We start from the raw sequence: 17327 nt of genomic DNA, 5'->3' as shown, positions 1-17327 counted from the left end.
AGAACTGCAACAGTACTGGTGAAACTTTTCACAAATAAAACCCAATGGAAAGGGTGAGCTTATACTATTCTGTATCTGCTTCGCCTTTATATAGAAATATTTGCTTAATTTGAATGGTCTTGATATGGGCCATTCAAATTAAGCAAATATTATATTTGCTCCCCACTGAATCTTTGTGTTTGTAACCTGACATCCTACCAGCTGCTTTATAATTAGGTGTTCTAAAATTTTCTGCCCTGCTAACAAGTATGTAATTGATAGAGAAGCCAACTTGCTCACCTCTATTGTTTATATAGGTTCTCAAATACTATATCTCATCAATCATGATTTTGTTTGCATGTTTGTGTCTGAGAACTAAATTGGTCCAGAATAATGAAATGCTGTCTGCGGTATATCAGTGATGTTGGCATTTGTTCTTGCCTGATTACCAAGGAGATCGATGAATATGGAAGTTATTAATCATTACAGTATAGCAGAACCCTACAACGTGCACTCAATTATGCTATGTCGGGTTGTATCTGTGTATATGATGTAACTTTTCCATGATAATTCAGTATCTAGCTTGATCTCCTTTTACAACAGTGCTTGTATTAAAATGGGTTTAAACTAGTTCTTACAATGCATGACTGTTTCATGATTCAAGTTACACAGATGCTAAATAGCAGGTTCTTTTCTTTAAGTCTTAACATATTTCCATAGAAAGCAGTGAAATCGCCTACTACTTTGTACTTGTGTCATTTCTCTATTTAACTCTGTAACTCTATTCATATCATAAGTATGGTAGTCAGTAGGGGGATCAGAAGGAGATGGGTGGGACAAAAAGGAAAAGATACTGATGGAGTTACCAGTGTTCAATACCTCCTGCAAAACAGAGTTGATGTGAACTATAATTTGTTTTTCTAGGCTTTTCTTTGGACTCAGGGAAAGGGATTATTTCTAAAGATGACATCACATTTGTATCTGGTGCTCCAAGAGCCAATCACAGTGGCGCTGTGGTTTTGCTAAAAAGAGACATGAAGTCTGCACATCTTCTCCCCGAGCACATATTTGACGGGGAGGGTCTGGCGTCTTCATTTGGCTATGACGTGGCAGTGGTGGACCTTAACAAAGACGGGTAAGAATGTCTTCGGTCATTTTACATTTGTAAAGGAATCATTGCTTGTTTGGCTTCTATAGGTCTTGAGAAGAGCCATCCTTTCAGGTTAATTGATTCCTAGAGAATATTTTTGCTGCCAGGATTTTACCATTCTGTCATATCTTCATCACTTATATTTTGGCAGCAGACATTCCTTACTCTCCCCGGGACGTAGGAGTACAAGTTTTTCAGTTTTTACTCATGTCTTGGGATCTTGGGTGCGTGAGAATTAAAATTTGGGGGGGAAATTTAACTCAAAAATGATACCTACATGGTTCTATTCTGTGGGTTCTTAAGGGGATGTTGGAACATCCATAATGTCCTGTTGAAAATAGGGATTGTGACAAACTCAAAACATAAGTCTATGGTGCGTGGTGCCAGTTTGGGTCTGGGGTGGAAGGCAGAGGGGAGTGGAATCTTTCCTGGGCGTCTCTCTGTGCTGTTGACCTAACTTGGGTAACCGGCTTCAAGTTCTTACCCTCCGTATTTTTCTTTGGGCATTTATTACAAGCTACTTTGGTTTTTAACACATATTTTGATTGATGATATAAATTCCAGATTTGAGGCCCTTTCTATCATAGCTCTTTGTGTCCTTAGTATCTGGGCTGTTGGTATTCTCCCCAAGCACGCTCTTTAAGCCAATGGTTCACAGTTCTTCCCCTCATTATGTTTTTAGGTGGCAAGATATAGTTATTGGAGCACCACAGTATTTCGATAGAGATGGAGAAGTTGGAGGTGCAGTGTATGTCTACATTAACCAGCAAGGCAGATGGAATAATGTCAAGCCAATTCGTCTTAATGGAACCAAAGATTCTATGTTTGGCATTGCAGTCAAAAATATTGGTGATATTAATCAAGATGGCTACCCAGGTAGATAAAAGATTGTGAAATGGTTATGATTCATAGATAGATAATTTGATTGATGAGTGCTTATGACATCTTATTTTAAAACGTTGTATTGAAATGTTTTCAAAATGTAATGTTTGTTCAAATCTGATGTTGTCAACAGATATTGCAGTTGGAGCTCCCTATGATGATATGGGAAAGGTTTTTATCTATCATGGATCCGCGAATGGAATAAATACCAAACCAACACAGGTAATTAGATAACACAGATTTCTATAATAGGGGTCTCAGCTTTTTGCCTGTAATAGAGTATTTAAGTGTGAATTTTCACACTAATCATGTTTTATTTACAAATCTACAATAGTATGAATTTTATGTTTTGAAACAAGTATTAGAAGATAGCTTGGAAATAGATATAAATGCAATGACTTGCTTGTTTTAATTGTAAAATTTCTTTGATAAGTTAGGAATCAAAGTAATCCAAAGGAAAAGACTATTCTATTGTGACAGCATAAATAGATGGAAATGTGATATATATCTTTTAATAGCATACTAAATAGCGAAAAATAGATGATTGTAATTGCATGGAGAATTCAGACACCAAAAATAAAAAATTGCTTTTGAGAAAAATGAGACATTTTGGCAGGTAGAGAGGTTTGGTTTGAAATACTCTGTGATTGACTTAATATAGTAAACAAGCTCATCAAAAATTGATTCTTTTATCCTTTGAGATATAATGTAAATCAGGTGACTTTTTTGAAATGCATGAAGTGTTGGATCATATGTATACTTGTTTATAGTTTAAAATGAATATAGTTTATAAGTGAACTCTTAAACTTCAGTTCAAAAGAAAATTGTATGTCTTTTTCAAAGCATGGATAAGAGGCTCATTTTGGTGGCCCAATGTCCATTCTGATGACCTGTTCCTTTCAGGTTCTCGAGGGTAATTCACGTTTTTTTGGATATTCAATTGCTGGAAATATGGACCTTGATAGAAATTCCTACCCTGATGTTGCCGTTGGTTCCCTCTCAGATTCAGTAACTGTTTTCAGGTGTGTTATCTCTGACTTTAGTTAAACATGTTCAATAATCAAGTTACACTAAAATTTTGACCTTTGTATTGAAATTTGTAATGCTTATACTTCAAAAGACAAAAGCTTATATGAATTTTGAAGATTTTTTTGCAAGTAGTGTAACAATGTAATAAAAGCCTGTTTTATAAAATCCTGTGAATTTTGAACTAACAGAAAAAGATAGGTCAGAATTGGTGAAAATGTTTACTTCATAAACATCTTTTAAAACCTTTATTTTGATAGAAGCCAAAACTTATAGAAAAGTTGACAGTACAAAGAATATAGAGAAATAAAAATACCCTATATTTCACCATCCATTGTTAAACTCCAAAATTTTGGTTTATGTGTTTTTAGTCTTGTTTTCTGTGACTGTACATGTATATCTAAAAAAATTGAGATCATAATGTACATATTGTTTTGTATCCTGTTTCTGTCAGTTTGTAATGCCTAGTGGACTTTTTACACGAAAGAGAGTTTATGATGCACAGTTGACTTTTTCCTTGTCTGTCGTTGAGTACTTTTCTGAAATGAAGTTAATAGCTGTCTATGAGGCATCACGTTGCTGGATCGTAGTTTAGTAACAGCTGCCACACTGTCATCGGACATTTATGTTGCCTTCCCAGTTTGTTTTTTCCCATGATACAGAAAGCTGTGGTAAACATCCTTGCTTTTGTTCATGTCCTGGATTATTCCCTTATGATAAATTCCTAAAAGAGAGCTGCTGAGTTGAAGGGACTGTGTGTTTTAGACTTTTGATTCGGGTTCAGCAACACGACCTCCCAGAAGGCTGCCGTGGTATGCCCCTCAGCTGTGTTTGAGTCTGCTTTTCCCAGTGATTCACCATTACGAATTGTTTTTTATCTTTTTTTAAGTTTAAAAACACATTCTTGTAAAAATGTTAATACAGAATTGTAGCAAGTTCCCCGATAGCCCCATCTTCTATGAATCAATGTTTTAATAGTTTTGAGTAGCCCTCGACTTCCAGGCTGTCATCAAAAGGCCATACTATAACTGCTGTTCTCTAATCTCGTTCTTAAAATCTAATCTCTTTCGGTTATCTCTCCTTGTTAGTATAGATAAGTCAATCTTACTCTTTCTAACAAGGTAATATTCATGTAATAAGTCTTCAATAGTAGGATTTTTAGATAGTCTCTGACTTGACTTCCTGCACCAAAATCTGGTAACGAAGTCTTTCCCAGCAGATAACCTATCTTTAGTTAGTTAAATACTTGCTCCTGTATGTATTTTACATTTCAACATCCATACTTTCCTGTCCTCATGAGTAAGTCGATTGTGAACCCTGTAAAACTTGTTCCTTTTTTCCTTGTAGGTAGCATGAAAGTCAATTTCAAAATCCTTTCATAATGAGAGGAAAACCAACTCTCACTTAATGGTTTCATATTTAATGTTAGCTATTTTTTACAGAAACACATAGACTATAATATGTGTCTAGAAGGAAACACAAAGCTTCTTGGGGGTTTGGGTGGGGACAGAGACACAATATTTGCTTGAAAACTCTGGAAATTGTACATATTGCATATATTACCCTTTTAATTACAAAACTAATAAAACTATAAAACACTTTATAATTTTAAATACATTTTATTTCAAAATGTTTAATAAATATTGTATAATCAGGTTTTCAGTTATATCTGTTAACAGCTATTTTCTTCAGCAATGGGGAAAAAATTACATGAGGGAACATTTTGTTTTTCCTGTGGTTTATAAGGTAGAGTAGGCAGCTGAGGATGTTATCTGTATATGAATTCATCTTATCATCTCATTCAGGGTAGTAAAAGGCTGAGCATTGTTTTCACTCCTTTGTCTTCAGATCCCGGCCTGTGATTAATATTCAGAAAACCATCACAGTAACACCTAACAGAATTGATCTCCACCAGAAAACAGCCTGCGGGGCACCTAGTGGAATATGGTGAGAGTTTCCACTGTGTCCAGTTAGCCCCCCTCAGGTTCCCACTGCTGTCTGATGACCTTGGCCTGCGGAGCCACAGGGGAGGTGGGGAAATGGGCAAAGGAAAGAGGAATCTGTCGAGTGGATGTATAACAATTTGCTCATCGGTGGGCAGTGGGGGGATTTGAGAGGTGGGGAGCACGTGGGGTTTCTTTCCTACTGCAATAATGCACCTTTTAAGAAATATGTGTTTGATTTGATACAGCCTCAGGGTTAAGGCCTGCTTTGAATACACTGCCAAACCCGACGGTTATAATCCTTCAATAGGTAAGTACCTAGTCCCTTTGAACATTATCTATTTTCTGTCTGCCAGGTTGCGGGGTCTGCACAAAAAAACGGAAAAATAAAACAGTAACGGCCAAAATGGGTCCACAAATTCTTGTTTAAGGAATTAAGTAGCTCTGCTGTCTTCTCTTTAATCAGGAAGGTGAAGTACACGAGGGAAAAACTCTCCATTTGGTCCCCATTTGAATTTTTCCAGAGCAGATGGTTCAGGACAGCATGTCTTGGAAAAGTACTCATTTGCTACCACAACTGTTTCCTCCATTTCTGTCTTTGAAAAGCAGTGTGGAAAAGTGGTTTTGTGGTTGTGAGGTGGTGGGTGGTGATTGTAGAAGAGAGACTGCAGGAGCCGGAGTACTGCACAGAATAATTGCCGGTTTATACTCTTTGCTCCCCAGCCCCCTCCAAAGAGGCCTCTGTGGCTCAGAACACCCAAGCTGTGTCCCCACGTGCAGGCCCCTGCAGGGACGTGAAGGCTGGCCCTGACTATTCAGAGACTTGGGCTCTGCTCCTGGTTCTAGCTTTGATGGTGATGCACTCTCTAGCACAGAGCAAGTCCCTTAACATTTGAGTTTTTAGTTTCCCATTAGTTTAAAAAAAAAAAAATGCCTCTAATAGGAATTACTATATTAACATTGTGGAGACGAAATGAGATAACATGGTGAAAGTGGTTTGTCATTTAGCAGGTATTATTCTGCTTCCTTTCTTAATAATCCAAACAGGAGTTTTGCCCCAAATTTTGACAGGGCTAATGATACTCTAATAATGATTGTCAATCCCCAAAGTCTTCTCTGGTATGTTTTTGTAGCAGCCATACCTCTTCAGGTATAAGCTATCTGGTCCAGCTCCAGAGTGAGGATGGGAGCATGGGAATTTAAAGGAACTTTTTAATATCCCAGAATTTGGCAAATAAGTCTGCCTTCACTCAGTTCACAGTATCATAAGCCTGCTTCACCTTCAGCTTTGCAGATTTTAAGCTTTCCTCGGGTGGCTTCTTCATCTCCCTGACCTTCGGCCCCTGCGGCCGGGCGGTATCCTGCTGTGTCATCCCTCCATGGGCTCTGTAGGCCTTGCATGAAGCATGCTTCGTGTCGCTGTATTATGGCTGGGCATAGGCTGAGCCGTGGCCTTTTGCTCTGCGTTTTTGATGCAGCTGGCATTGTATTGAGTATAGAAAGCAAATCCTTTGTGTGGCTTCTAATGACGAGAAAATGTCTTCAATGATTTCTCGCTATCTATCATCCTTTCAGTATCATTTGTGTTATTTTTACCCAAGTGCAATACCTTACACTTGCCTGCTTGGGTCACAGGCCTTTGTTTACCTTTGTGTTTGGAAGTGGACTATAGAACCAAGGAGAGACAGTGATTCTGTGATGAGGCACAGAGAGGAAATGCGGAAACATTTTTATTCTATTAGTCTTGTCATTTTCTCGAACCACTCCGTTTGACTATAGCTGTGAAATCTCATCAGAGCATTCCTTGTCTCCCCCCCCAATCAATATTGATTTTATGTTATATAACTACTCCATTATCCAAGTGTTTATTGATGGCCCATCATGGATAGAACTTTTTTCTCTGAAGACATTTACAGAAAACCTATTTATGTTGCCTGTGTTTCTCCAGTATTGGGAAATTCTAAATCAAGTAAAACCGAACTTCCACAAAGCTGCATAAGTTAATACATCTACACTCTGTTCCCAGTGTCTGAGACTGTGAGCTTATTGTTTGACCGGGCTGTTTTAGCTCACCAGTCCTCACATGTGGTGTTCCATACATACAGATATTTATAATTGAGCCTTAATGAGTATTCTACTTGGCTTCCCCTCAAAAGGTCAGCAAAGGTGGACTGCAAGGATTTTAAGATGATGTGAACTGTCTGGAGGGTTAGGGAAGGTTACAGTGGGTTTGGAAGATAAACGGTTTTAATGCACCCACACCCTCCCCTACTTTTGCTGTGACGGCCACTCAGCATGTGAGCCTTCGTCTGGTTCATTGTGAAGTTAGCAGGTCACTGGTAAATGGATGATGTCAGGGCGACAGAGGGCCGAAAATGAAGCCGCATTCCATTTGGCAGCCGTGACATTTAAGGATTCTTTAGATGGACACAGAAATTGCGATCGAAACTGTCAGCGTTTCTAAATTTTGGTCTTAGATATCTGAAGCGCTAAGGTTTCAGTATAAGAATAACGTCACATTGTGTGTTTTGTACACAGATGTGCGTGTGCTGGTGTGTATGTGGGTATGGCGCCAGTTACTCCCGCTTCCATTCACCTATTCTCCAAATGGTATTTATATCAGGTGTTGTGTGCTGAACGGACTGATGTGGTCCTTGTTTATGGCTTTGGCCGGGGAAGGTGGTCAAGCAGGTTCAGCGCAGTGCGCTGACTGTAGAGCTGTCAGATCCCCGGGGAAGGGCCAGGAAAGGCTTCCTGGAGGAAGTCATGTCCATGCTGAGAGCTCCAGGAGGAGTAGGGTTAGCCAGACAATCAGGGAAGGAGGCGGACCAGCTGGCAGAGGGAGACAATGACTCATGCAGAGGTCTAGAGGCAAGTGGGAACCTGGACATCTAACAAGCTTTAAATTAAAGCAGTCGTGTTTTGTGTTTGTGACAGAGTCTCTTAAGTATTTGCCCATAAAGGAACATAGTTAGCGGCTACATCCAGTGAACAGGCAAAGAATGCATTCTGAAGTCAGGGATCGTAGCTTGCCTGTAAGCTTCATTAGTCTAGGTCAGGGGTGTCCAAACTTTTTTCCACGTTTTTCACCAAGGGCCATATGCGGTAAAATACACAAACAGCCGGGCCACTCACTCGAGGTGAAGTACGTATTGCCTCACCTGGTTTATTTAAGTAAACTAAATGTATTTTAGGAATTTGCTGCGGGCCAATTAACAATGGATTGCGGGCCGCAGTTGGCCCGCGGGCCGCAGTTTGGAGACCCCTGGTCTAGGTAATCAGGAGTGGGGTGTGCCTTCTAGAGCTTTGGAGGTTGGAAACTTTGCTTGTGGGAGCTATTTTAGTTGACAAATGGGCCCTCTAGCCACTAATAGGAATATGTTTTACCTTTTAACTTTTTTTAAAGTGAAAAATCTCATCCTATTATCAAAAGACTTATCCATCTCTAATATGTATTCCTCTTTTAGGAAACTGCCCTTTATCAGTGTTTGTTCATCTTTAATGTGTCTAAGAACCACCTACTGATCCTGTGAAAATGCAGATTCTGGTTCAGTAGGTCTGGCTGGGGCCTGAGCAAATCTCAGGAGATGCTACTGCCGCTGCTGGTCTAAAGACTTAAAAAAAATTTTTTTTTCTTTTAGTTTTTATTTATTTTAAAAAATTTATTTTCCAGTCACAGTTGACATATTATTTTCAGGTGTACAACATAGTAACTAGACATTTATGTACCTTATGAAGTGATCACCCCAATAGTCTAGTACCTATCTGACACCATTACATAGTTACTACAATATTATTGACTATATTCCCTTTGCCTACTTTATATCCCCTTGACTGTCTTTATAACTGGCAATTTGTACTTCTTAATCCCTTTTACATTTTTGAATATTAAAGCACTAGGTCATTTAAGCATGGGCCCATTGAAGGAAGGGAGAGAGAGTTTAGGCCCTTAGGGAGTGTTGGGTCTTTTCCTGTTATCTTTAATACTCTGAGTTCCTGAAATTCAGCCAGAAACTGATTCGAAGACCCTGCTCAGAGGTTTTGACTTATTCTCGAGCTCCCCCTGGTGGCCCCATAAAAATTTAACTTTAAAACATTGTTTAACAGCAATGGGCAGGAAAGAACAGCAACACTGTAAGTGAATCAAAATGTACATCACCAGGAAATATGAGGAGAAACGATGGCAGTGGAGAAAGGTGTTTTTCTACAAGAAATTAAAATATTTTTAACAGGAGCTCAGCATACTTATAGCTGAATTGTGCCTGAATGTACTTGAAGTTCATACGATTTCTGTCCGTTTTTATGTAGTCATTGTGGGTACACTGGAGGCTGAAAAGGAAAGAAGAAAATCTGGGCTGTCATCAAGAGTTCAGTTTCGAAACCAAGGTTCTGAGCCCAAGTATACTAAAGAACTAACTCTGAACAGGCAGAAGCAGAAGGTGTGCATGGAGGAAACCCTCTGGTTACAGGTGAGGCCTGCAGACAGTCAAGCTGGTTTCTTCAAGGGGACAGAAGTTGAGTGTCGTGGTGGCATATATAGATTTTTTAAATTTATACTAGCAACTCATTATTTGGTACAAAATAAAGCATTGTTTTGGAGTTCCCCAATCGCATTTATACCATGTTTACCTAGATCTCGGCATACTTTTCAGGAAAATATCAGAGATAAACTGCGTCCCATTCCGATAACTGCTTCAGTAGAGATCCAAGAGCCAACCACTCGGAGGCGAGTGAACTCACTTCCAGAAGTTCTTCCAATTCTGAATTCAAACGAACCCAAGACAGTTCATACGGATGTAAGTCTTTCTGACTTCTGTTTTGTCAGAGTTTTGGCCATTTTATCATGCGAAATCAAATGTCTTTGAAGGGGGTAGAACTAGTGATGTGCTTAAAAGGTCATTCCTTTGTATTAAATAAGTTTTTTAACGTACGCAGTTTGTTGGAAGAGGATTTGTTTCCCAAATTAGCAATGAATATGGAAACACAGAATACAATTTGGAGCCAGAGTATTTTTCTTAATAATTTTTGGCCACAGCAACTTACTGAGACTGTGATTGGCAGAACTATTTATTCTCACATCAGCTTTATCCTGTAGTTATATGTAGAATGAAAAGTACATTGTATTTTGTATTTTGCCATTGAGAATGTTAAGTTGTAGAAAACAAACTGTTTTTAGTCTGAACATTAAAATCAAGGAATATCAAACTTCAAGCAAGGCAAGAAAGTATTAGCAATGACATAGTCATTTAGTGCCAAATGTCACTGAGGTAATCTTAGGAAGAAAAATATATTATATGCCTTGCTGTGTACCCATAAAGTGGGGTGTATTCGCTAGGGTTTAGGATGGTTCAGACACAAATTTAGACTGGGAAGCTGTGCCATCTTGATTTGGCGTTGTGCACTTGCTGCAAAAATCCATTTGGTGCTGGAGTGTCCACTCTGAGACTCCTGATTCCACCAGCCCAAGACAAAGATTTTTCAGAAGTGACTACCTGCTGCATTAGGCTTAGGAGCTGATGCCTAAATCTCCACATTGTCAGTCTTTATTGTCACCAAATATAGTGCCTGGTAGTTTTTATATACATTTAATATGATCAAGTATCAATAATATGAATATTTCTTGTGTATATTCCCAGCTTCGTAGTCCTGTTAAATGTAACAGGCAAAGAGACAGTTTTGCTAACTATTCATCAGTGTGATTATCAAGCACCCATTAGCACCGCGCTGGATACTCTGTGCCATTTGCTGTCCTGACTTCAAACGGGGCTCAGAATAGTACCTTCCTCACAGGTTTGTTGTGAGGATTAAAGGAGTTAAAATACTTAATCACGTGTTAGGTAGTATCATCGTCATCATTGCAGTAGCCCTATAAAGTAGGATGGTGGTGCCCCCGTATTACTATGACTATGACGAAACTTAGACTCTGAAAGGTTAAGTGACTCTCCTGAGCCACACAGTTGAGTGGCAGAGCCAGGTTCAGAACACAGACCTGTGCGGCTGCAGGGCCCCCACCCAGCCTTCACTACAGCCACTCCCTCATTGCCCTGCTCAGAGTGTTCTTAAAACACAGCATTGTTAGGGAGTGGGCATTCGGTGCTTTCCAAAGTCTGATGGAAGCTTGACTTCTGCTGTGGCAACTGTCACACAGGGAAATGAACTGTATGGAAACAGCCAGTCACTATTTAGATGCCTTTCTGAGTCCTAAATGGCAAAAATTACCATGGTTTTGTTTTCCTACAGGTGCACTTCTTAAAAGAGGGATGTGGAGACGACAATGTGTGTAACAGCAACCTTAAACTAGACTATAAATTTTGTACCCGAGAAGGAAATCAAGACAAATTTTCTTATTTACCAATGTAAGAATCGCTCTGTAGTACTAGCAAAAATGACTCTGGCTTTGCAGTGGTTTTTGTTAAGAAAGGGTTTACTGAAAATGTAGTGAGGACTTTGTCATTTCCCCCCCCCCTTTTTTTTTCCAATAGTCAAAAAGGTGTTCCAGAACTAGTTCTAAAAGATCAGAAGGACATTGCTTTAGAAATAACAGTGACCAACAGCCCTTCTAATCCAAGCAATCCCACAAAAGATGGCGATGATGCTCATGAAGCTAAACTTATTGCAACTTTTCCGGACACTTTGACTTACTCTGCATACAGAGAACTGAGGGCTTTCCCTGTAAGTATATTTAGAGACCAGCTGAGAGGGGAAAGGCAGCCACCACTGTGGCAAGCGAACAGAATCTGATCTAGTGTGTTTTTCTGTTACAGGAGAAACAGTTGAGTTGTGTTGCCAACCAAAATGGCTCACAAGCAGACTGTGAGCTCGGAAATCCTTTCAAAAGAAATTCCAGTGTAGGTGATTCCTTCACATACTGTATTTTACTGTTTTAAATACATTACGATGCCCATATGCTTGGCGTGTGTTAAAAGCTATTTTTATTTTTCAGGTTACTTTTTATTTGATTTTAAGTACAACTGAGGTCACCTTTGACACCACAGATCTGGACATTAATCTGAAGTTGGAAACGTAAGAGTTACTTCAACCTTTCCATTCAGAATTATTTCATGAAAACACAGCCAGTCAATGAATTGGCCCTGATCTAACTCATAAAGGAAATGTAATTGTACTGAGAAAAATATTAAAATAAAACCCTATTGTTTCCTTTTCATTTTCAGAACAAGCAATCAGGATAATTTGGCTTCAATTACAGCTACAGCAAAAGTGGTTATTGAACTGCTTTTATCGGTCTCTGGGTAAGTGTTTGTGTTTAGCATAACAAATCAGTGTTTGAAAGAACCATTTACAGTCCTCACTCAAACTAGTGTTTTTTAATTTAACAGAGTTGCTAAACCTTCCCAGGTGTACTTTGGAGGTACAGTTGTTGGTGAGCAGGCTATGAAATCTGAAGATGAAGTGGGAAGTTTAGTCGAGTATGAGTTCAGGGTAAGTTGCAGCAGTAGGTCCTTTTATTATAGATACTGGAAGCTAGCATATACTAAATATGGTCTTAAATATGTAATTTTCATAAATAGTATTAATAAATATGACTGATAAATGCTCAGTTAAAAGTGAGTTTGCCAGTTTTTAATTAACCTCCTGGCTATCATAAAAGTTTTGTCCTTCAGAATAGAGAACAACAGCTGTCATTCAACATAGGACTTCGTTCAGAATCCAGTTCAGTTTGGTCTTTTACCTATTGGAGAGTTTTAACGTATACGTGGTTTAGAGACAAAGGAATCCTTGATTCCTCCCCACCCCCACCCCCGAGTCTGTCTATAAAACAGAAAAATCTCAAAGTAATTTATATTTGGCTTTAGAACATGCTCTGATTTATTTCTTCCTCCATTATAAGGCCATCTCTCTTATTGCCATCTCTCTAATGTTCCCTCACCTTTCCCAAGCCCAGTTTTGTGATGGTGAATGTGGATTTGGCACATGCCAGCAAGGATGACTAATGATTGCTCTGAACCGTTCCAAAGTAGGCAGTCACAGTGACTCTAAGTCCAGTCGAATGAACATAAGCACGTGGAACAGAGTTGGCTCGTAACTCCGATGTGGGTTTGGCTTGGGGTGGCTCAGATCATGTTCCTGAAAGCATAGCAACCCTTGTTGAGGTGACCACCAGAAATGGCAAGAATTGGCCCACCCCTGACTCCAGCAGGAGGAAGAAGCTGAATTCTCCTCTGTGTGTCTCAGCATGACAGACACAGCTGGGACTGTGGTGGTGGTTATGACACCTGTGCCAGTGTGGCTGAGAAAGAAGTCTGTGGGTTCTGGAGCAATCCACACAAACAAAGACGACTCATACCCTCTTGGCTTCTGCTGCAGGAAGTTGCTCATTCCGAGCTTGGCCTTATAGATTGATGGTTGCCATCATGGTTTTACTCAGGTGTCTCAGGTGTTATCCCAAGCTCCCTGAGGGTAGCAGAGGACAGAGGCAACTTCACTTTTGCAGTAGATGGGGTTTCCCTGAAGCAGGTGGTTGGTGCATTGCCAAGGCACGGCCTTTGTCATCTGCCGAGCAGGCTGGTTACAGAGCGATTCACAAACACGTGTGTGACTCTTCTCTGAGCATGTTGAGAACAGAGTGAATGTGCACTGCAGATTTTGTTGCACACAGCAGTAGTTCTGGATTGAATGAGGCAGCATTTCTTTTTGACCTTTTTTATCTTTCTGTTTTTATTGACAAGAATTTGTAAGCACAAATTTCTATTTTGAGCATCCATCGATAATCCAGATTTGGAGTCTGTGCTTGTATTGTAGGATTATGCCAGACATTTTGGCTCTTTTTTTTCTCTTGGTAATAGGAGCTGCTACTTTTACATTAAGAGAATTACACTGGGATAATATGTATTATTTTCTAACAGGTAATTAACTTGGGCAAACCTCTTAAAAATCTCGGCACGGCGACCTTGAATATCCAGTGGCCAAAAGAAATTAGCAACGGCAAATGGTTGCTTTATTTGATGAAAGTAGAAACTAAAGGATTGGAAAAGATAGATTGTGAGCCACAAAAAGAAATAAACTTTCTGGGCCTAAAGGTATGTTGGTAGATTTATCTCAAGTCTCCATAGATATAAATAAGAGGAGCTGACTTTTGAGGAGAAACCCATTACTTTCCTTGGGGAACTAATATGCTGGCACTTTTTTTGACTTTTTCTTTGTGTCATAATTTCTTTTCTGTAGCTGAGGAACAAAGTCAGGCTTAGGGTTTCTGTTGATTAGAGACCATTCTGGCACCGAAGTCAGGGCCATTCATTGCTTGTTGAAGCAAATGACATTTCAAAGTTTTATGGCCCAGTGTGATATATAAGGACTGGGACATGCTCCTGGGGGTGGACCAGCCAGTGTTAACGCCTAGTAGATCCAAACTCATTACAAAACATACTGGCATCTTAGCAAGTGATCTTGAAAGCCTTCCATTCTTGTTTTTTAAAACAGTAAATATTTATTGAGTACTTATTGTGTCTCAGGTACTATGCTAAGCATTTTGTTTGCATTTGCTCGTTTCATTTTCTTGATAGTCCTATGAGGTATTTTGCTTCCCCATGTCATAGGTGAGGAAATTGAAATTCAGAGGGATTTACTTTCTCAAAGTCACTCAACAGTTAAGAGGCAGATTCTACATTCATGCTCAGCCTATTTTCAAAGCCTTCACTCTTAACCCTTCTCTCTACTGCTTACATAACTGGTTTATCATATGTACTCCAGATTGATGAAGATTTGCTTTGTTGTTGAATATCTCTTTTTTTCTGTTTGAAATTATAAGGTGGCAGCGTATGCTCAGTGTTTGTAGTCGGTGGCTTATTAGAATGATCCTCTGTCCATCAACTATGAAAAACAGGATGGTCCATGATTCTTAATCCTTACTTTAAGGAAAATGCAATGTTAAAACTTCTTATAAGGGTTAGTTTTCGGTACTTGACTTAGAATAAATCTTATGCTAGTTCTTTTTGCTTCTTTTCCCGTTCTTTTGTGTCGCTTATTCGTTCAAGATGTGCTGACTTTTTACCATATGTTAGGCACCAAGCTGGTGCTGGAGATACAGGAATGAGATTTGATCCCTGCTCTTAGGATGCTCACAGTTGAGTGGGGAGACAGAAGAACAAAGAAAGCCTCTTTCTTTCCCTGAGTTTTTAGGTCAGCGTGGGAATAAATTACTTAAATCCACAAACTTGAAGTGAGGTTGGTAATAACACTTGCAGATTTTACACTTAAATTATTTCTGTGTCATTGGTGATGGGAGAAGGCCGAATATAGTCGATTATGTGAATTTGGCATCATGTGAAAGGTTGTGCTTAAGAGGTTTGTACAGGAGGGACAAAGGTACGTTACGTGGAACTATTTTGGATATAATTCTTTTCAGGAGTCTCACAACTCAAGAAAGAAACGGGAAATTGCTGAAAAACAGATAGACGATATCAGAAAGTTTTCTTTGTTTGCTGAAAGAAAATACCAGACCCTTGTAAGTATTTTTCAAGAGCTATGAATATTTGACCGAGAATGGGGGGAAGGTCTTCCTCAGACCCTTACATTTTAAAGACTGCTCTTCCTTTTCTCCCCAGAACTGCAGTGTCAACGTGAAGTGTGTGAACATAAGGTGCCCGCTGCGGGGGCTGGATAGCAAGGCCTCTGTGATTTTGCGCTCCAGGTTATGGAACAGCACATTTCTAGAGGTGTGGCCCCGCGGAGGCCCCCGGAAGTCATTTGCCACCTCCTAGGACGTTTCTCACTTCCTTAATATATTTGCTAATTTTGTCTACAAACAGGAATATTCTAAAATGAACTACTTGGACATTCTCGTGCGGGCTTCCATTGATGTAACTGCTACCACCGAGAATATCAAGCTGCCAAACGCAGGCACTCAGGTGAGAGGTTCCCCAATCCTTTTTCAGTTCAGAGTAAATCACTCTTTCCTCTGTGCCCATGGCCCGAGGTCGTGCTGCTCTAGCACTCATTTCCCTCAAAGCACCATTATTTACCCCCATTAAAGAGAAATCAGAGCACGTCTGAAGGTACTGCCACCCCAAGCTGTACTTTAATAGAATCATTGAAACAAGAAGTGAAGCTGGGGTCATTTAGTTTTGCAGTGCATGTGGTAGATTTGAGGCTTATTGGCTCAATGAAAGAATGGGGGCACCTCCCATCTCTCTAAGAAACCCATGTCTTATTCTGACCCTAATGCTGTAGCCATTGGTGGAGAGCCCCCAGTGATGGTGACCACCACATTATGGGGTAGCTCGTGCCATGTGTGCCCCACTACAGTTATTAGTAAAGCCCTCTGTATGTATGAATCTAGAATTGAATCTTATAAAATCAGCCCCTGGTGATGCCCCAAGTTCATAATAAGTTCTTTCTCCGCCATGTAGCCAAGAGCGCCTTTGAAATAATTGAAAAGAAACTGTCATGGCTCCTCGGACATGCCTCTGTTTTCTCTTCAGAGCTAAGCACCTCAGTTGTCCATCATGCCTAGCACAGCTGAACTGGTTCTAGGTCTCTCCCCGTCCTGGGCCAGCCCTCATTGGGCATTGTGACCATCCTTGATGGTCAGGGATGGGCAGAGTAACTGACGTGTGGTCTGCCAAGTTCAGCTTACCCTGAAGCATCTCAGCCTAAAATTTGGTGTTTTAATGTTTGTTGAGGATTGTGTTTGCATTTTTAGTAGCTACTATTTTTATGGTTGTGTTCTGCTGAAATGTTCAAGCTTTTTCGTTACAAGCTAAGTTTTTAATATCCCATCAAGCTAAGTTTTTAATATCCCATCCTTGAGCAAAACTTAAAGGCATGCCTTTAAATGTATCTTTGCATTTTATGTGATTTGCTTTTGGTCCGTTGTTTCAGTTTACAAAGTAATTTTGAGGCTTGATCATTTGCTCTCTCTTAACTTTCTATCCCTGCAAGCTTTATCTTTTTCCAAACTGAGAAGTATGGCTGCTGTGTCTTCATCAGCAGCTTGTGGTGTGCCACTAGTGAGGGGTACCCTACGGGGGTCTGGAACCCACAGGGGCGTGTGTCATGTCACAGATGGGAATATTTTGTAAAAGAGACTGAATGGAGAAAGGAACATGGTGAATTACTCTTCTTAAGTTGATGTACTGATCTGCTTATGGAAATGGTCTGGCTTCAGTCCTTGAGGCAGCTGAAAATCCAGGGAGCTTTCTGATCACTTTGGTTTCTGACACATACAATTTATCATCCAAACCAGAAAATATTTGTCTGGGGCAGATGCTCCGTGGCGCAGGGTGCTGAGACCAGTGGTGTAAAGTGGGACTGTCTCAGGCTCACCAGGACGTATGGTCACCCGTAGGTGGCCTTATATTATCCTCGCATGTTACTCCTGCCCACCTTTC

General features: G+C 39.9%; 1 protein-coding gene and 1 long non-coding RNA gene across 4 annotated transcripts in view; one reads left to right on the top strand and one right to left on the bottom strand.

Moving 5' to 3' along the window:
- Positions 1-17327, bottom strand: part of LOC117026135 (uncharacterized) — a 45334-nt gene that overhangs the window by 2921 nt on the left and 25086 nt on the right. The gene's annotated exons all lie outside the window — the stretch shown is intronic.
- The window catches only part of ITGA6 (integrin subunit alpha 6), a 65346-nt gene that overhangs the window by 37324 nt on the left and 10695 nt on the right, over positions 1-17327 (top strand). For both annotated transcript variants that reach the window (XM_033112659.1, XM_033112660.1), the window contains exons 6-23: positions 904-1114; positions 1812-2005; positions 2145-2233; positions 2915-3033; positions 4886-4984; positions 5229-5290; positions 9289-9449; positions 9633-9776; positions 11221-11336; positions 11463-11652; positions 11745-11828; positions 11924-12003; positions 12153-12230; positions 12318-12420; positions 13845-14018; positions 15344-15442; positions 15543-15653; positions 15747-15845. In XM_033112659.1, coding sequence (XP_032968550.1) covers positions 904-1114; positions 1812-2005; positions 2145-2233; positions 2915-3033; positions 4886-4984; positions 5229-5290; positions 9289-9449; positions 9633-9776; positions 11221-11336; positions 11463-11652; positions 11745-11828; positions 11924-12003; positions 12153-12230; positions 12318-12420; positions 13845-14018; positions 15344-15442; positions 15543-15653; positions 15747-15845 — 2213 coding nt within the window. The remainder of the gene's footprint in view (positions 1-903; positions 1115-1811; positions 2006-2144; positions 2234-2914; positions 3034-4885; positions 4985-5228; positions 5291-9288; positions 9450-9632; positions 9777-11220; positions 11337-11462; positions 11653-11744; positions 11829-11923; positions 12004-12152; positions 12231-12317; positions 12421-13844; positions 14019-15343; positions 15443-15542; positions 15654-15746; positions 15846-17327) is intronic.

Source organism: Rhinolophus ferrumequinum, chromosome 8 (assembly GCF_004115265.2).
Source record: "Rhinolophus ferrumequinum isolate MPI-CBG mRhiFer1 chromosome 8, mRhiFer1_v1.p, whole genome shotgun sequence".
Lineage (NCBI taxonomy): Eukaryota > Metazoa > Chordata > Mammalia > Chiroptera > Rhinolophidae > Rhinolophus > Rhinolophus ferrumequinum.
Note: the sequence above shows the minus strand (reverse complement) of the source record. Positions and strands in the feature narration are given on the sequence as shown.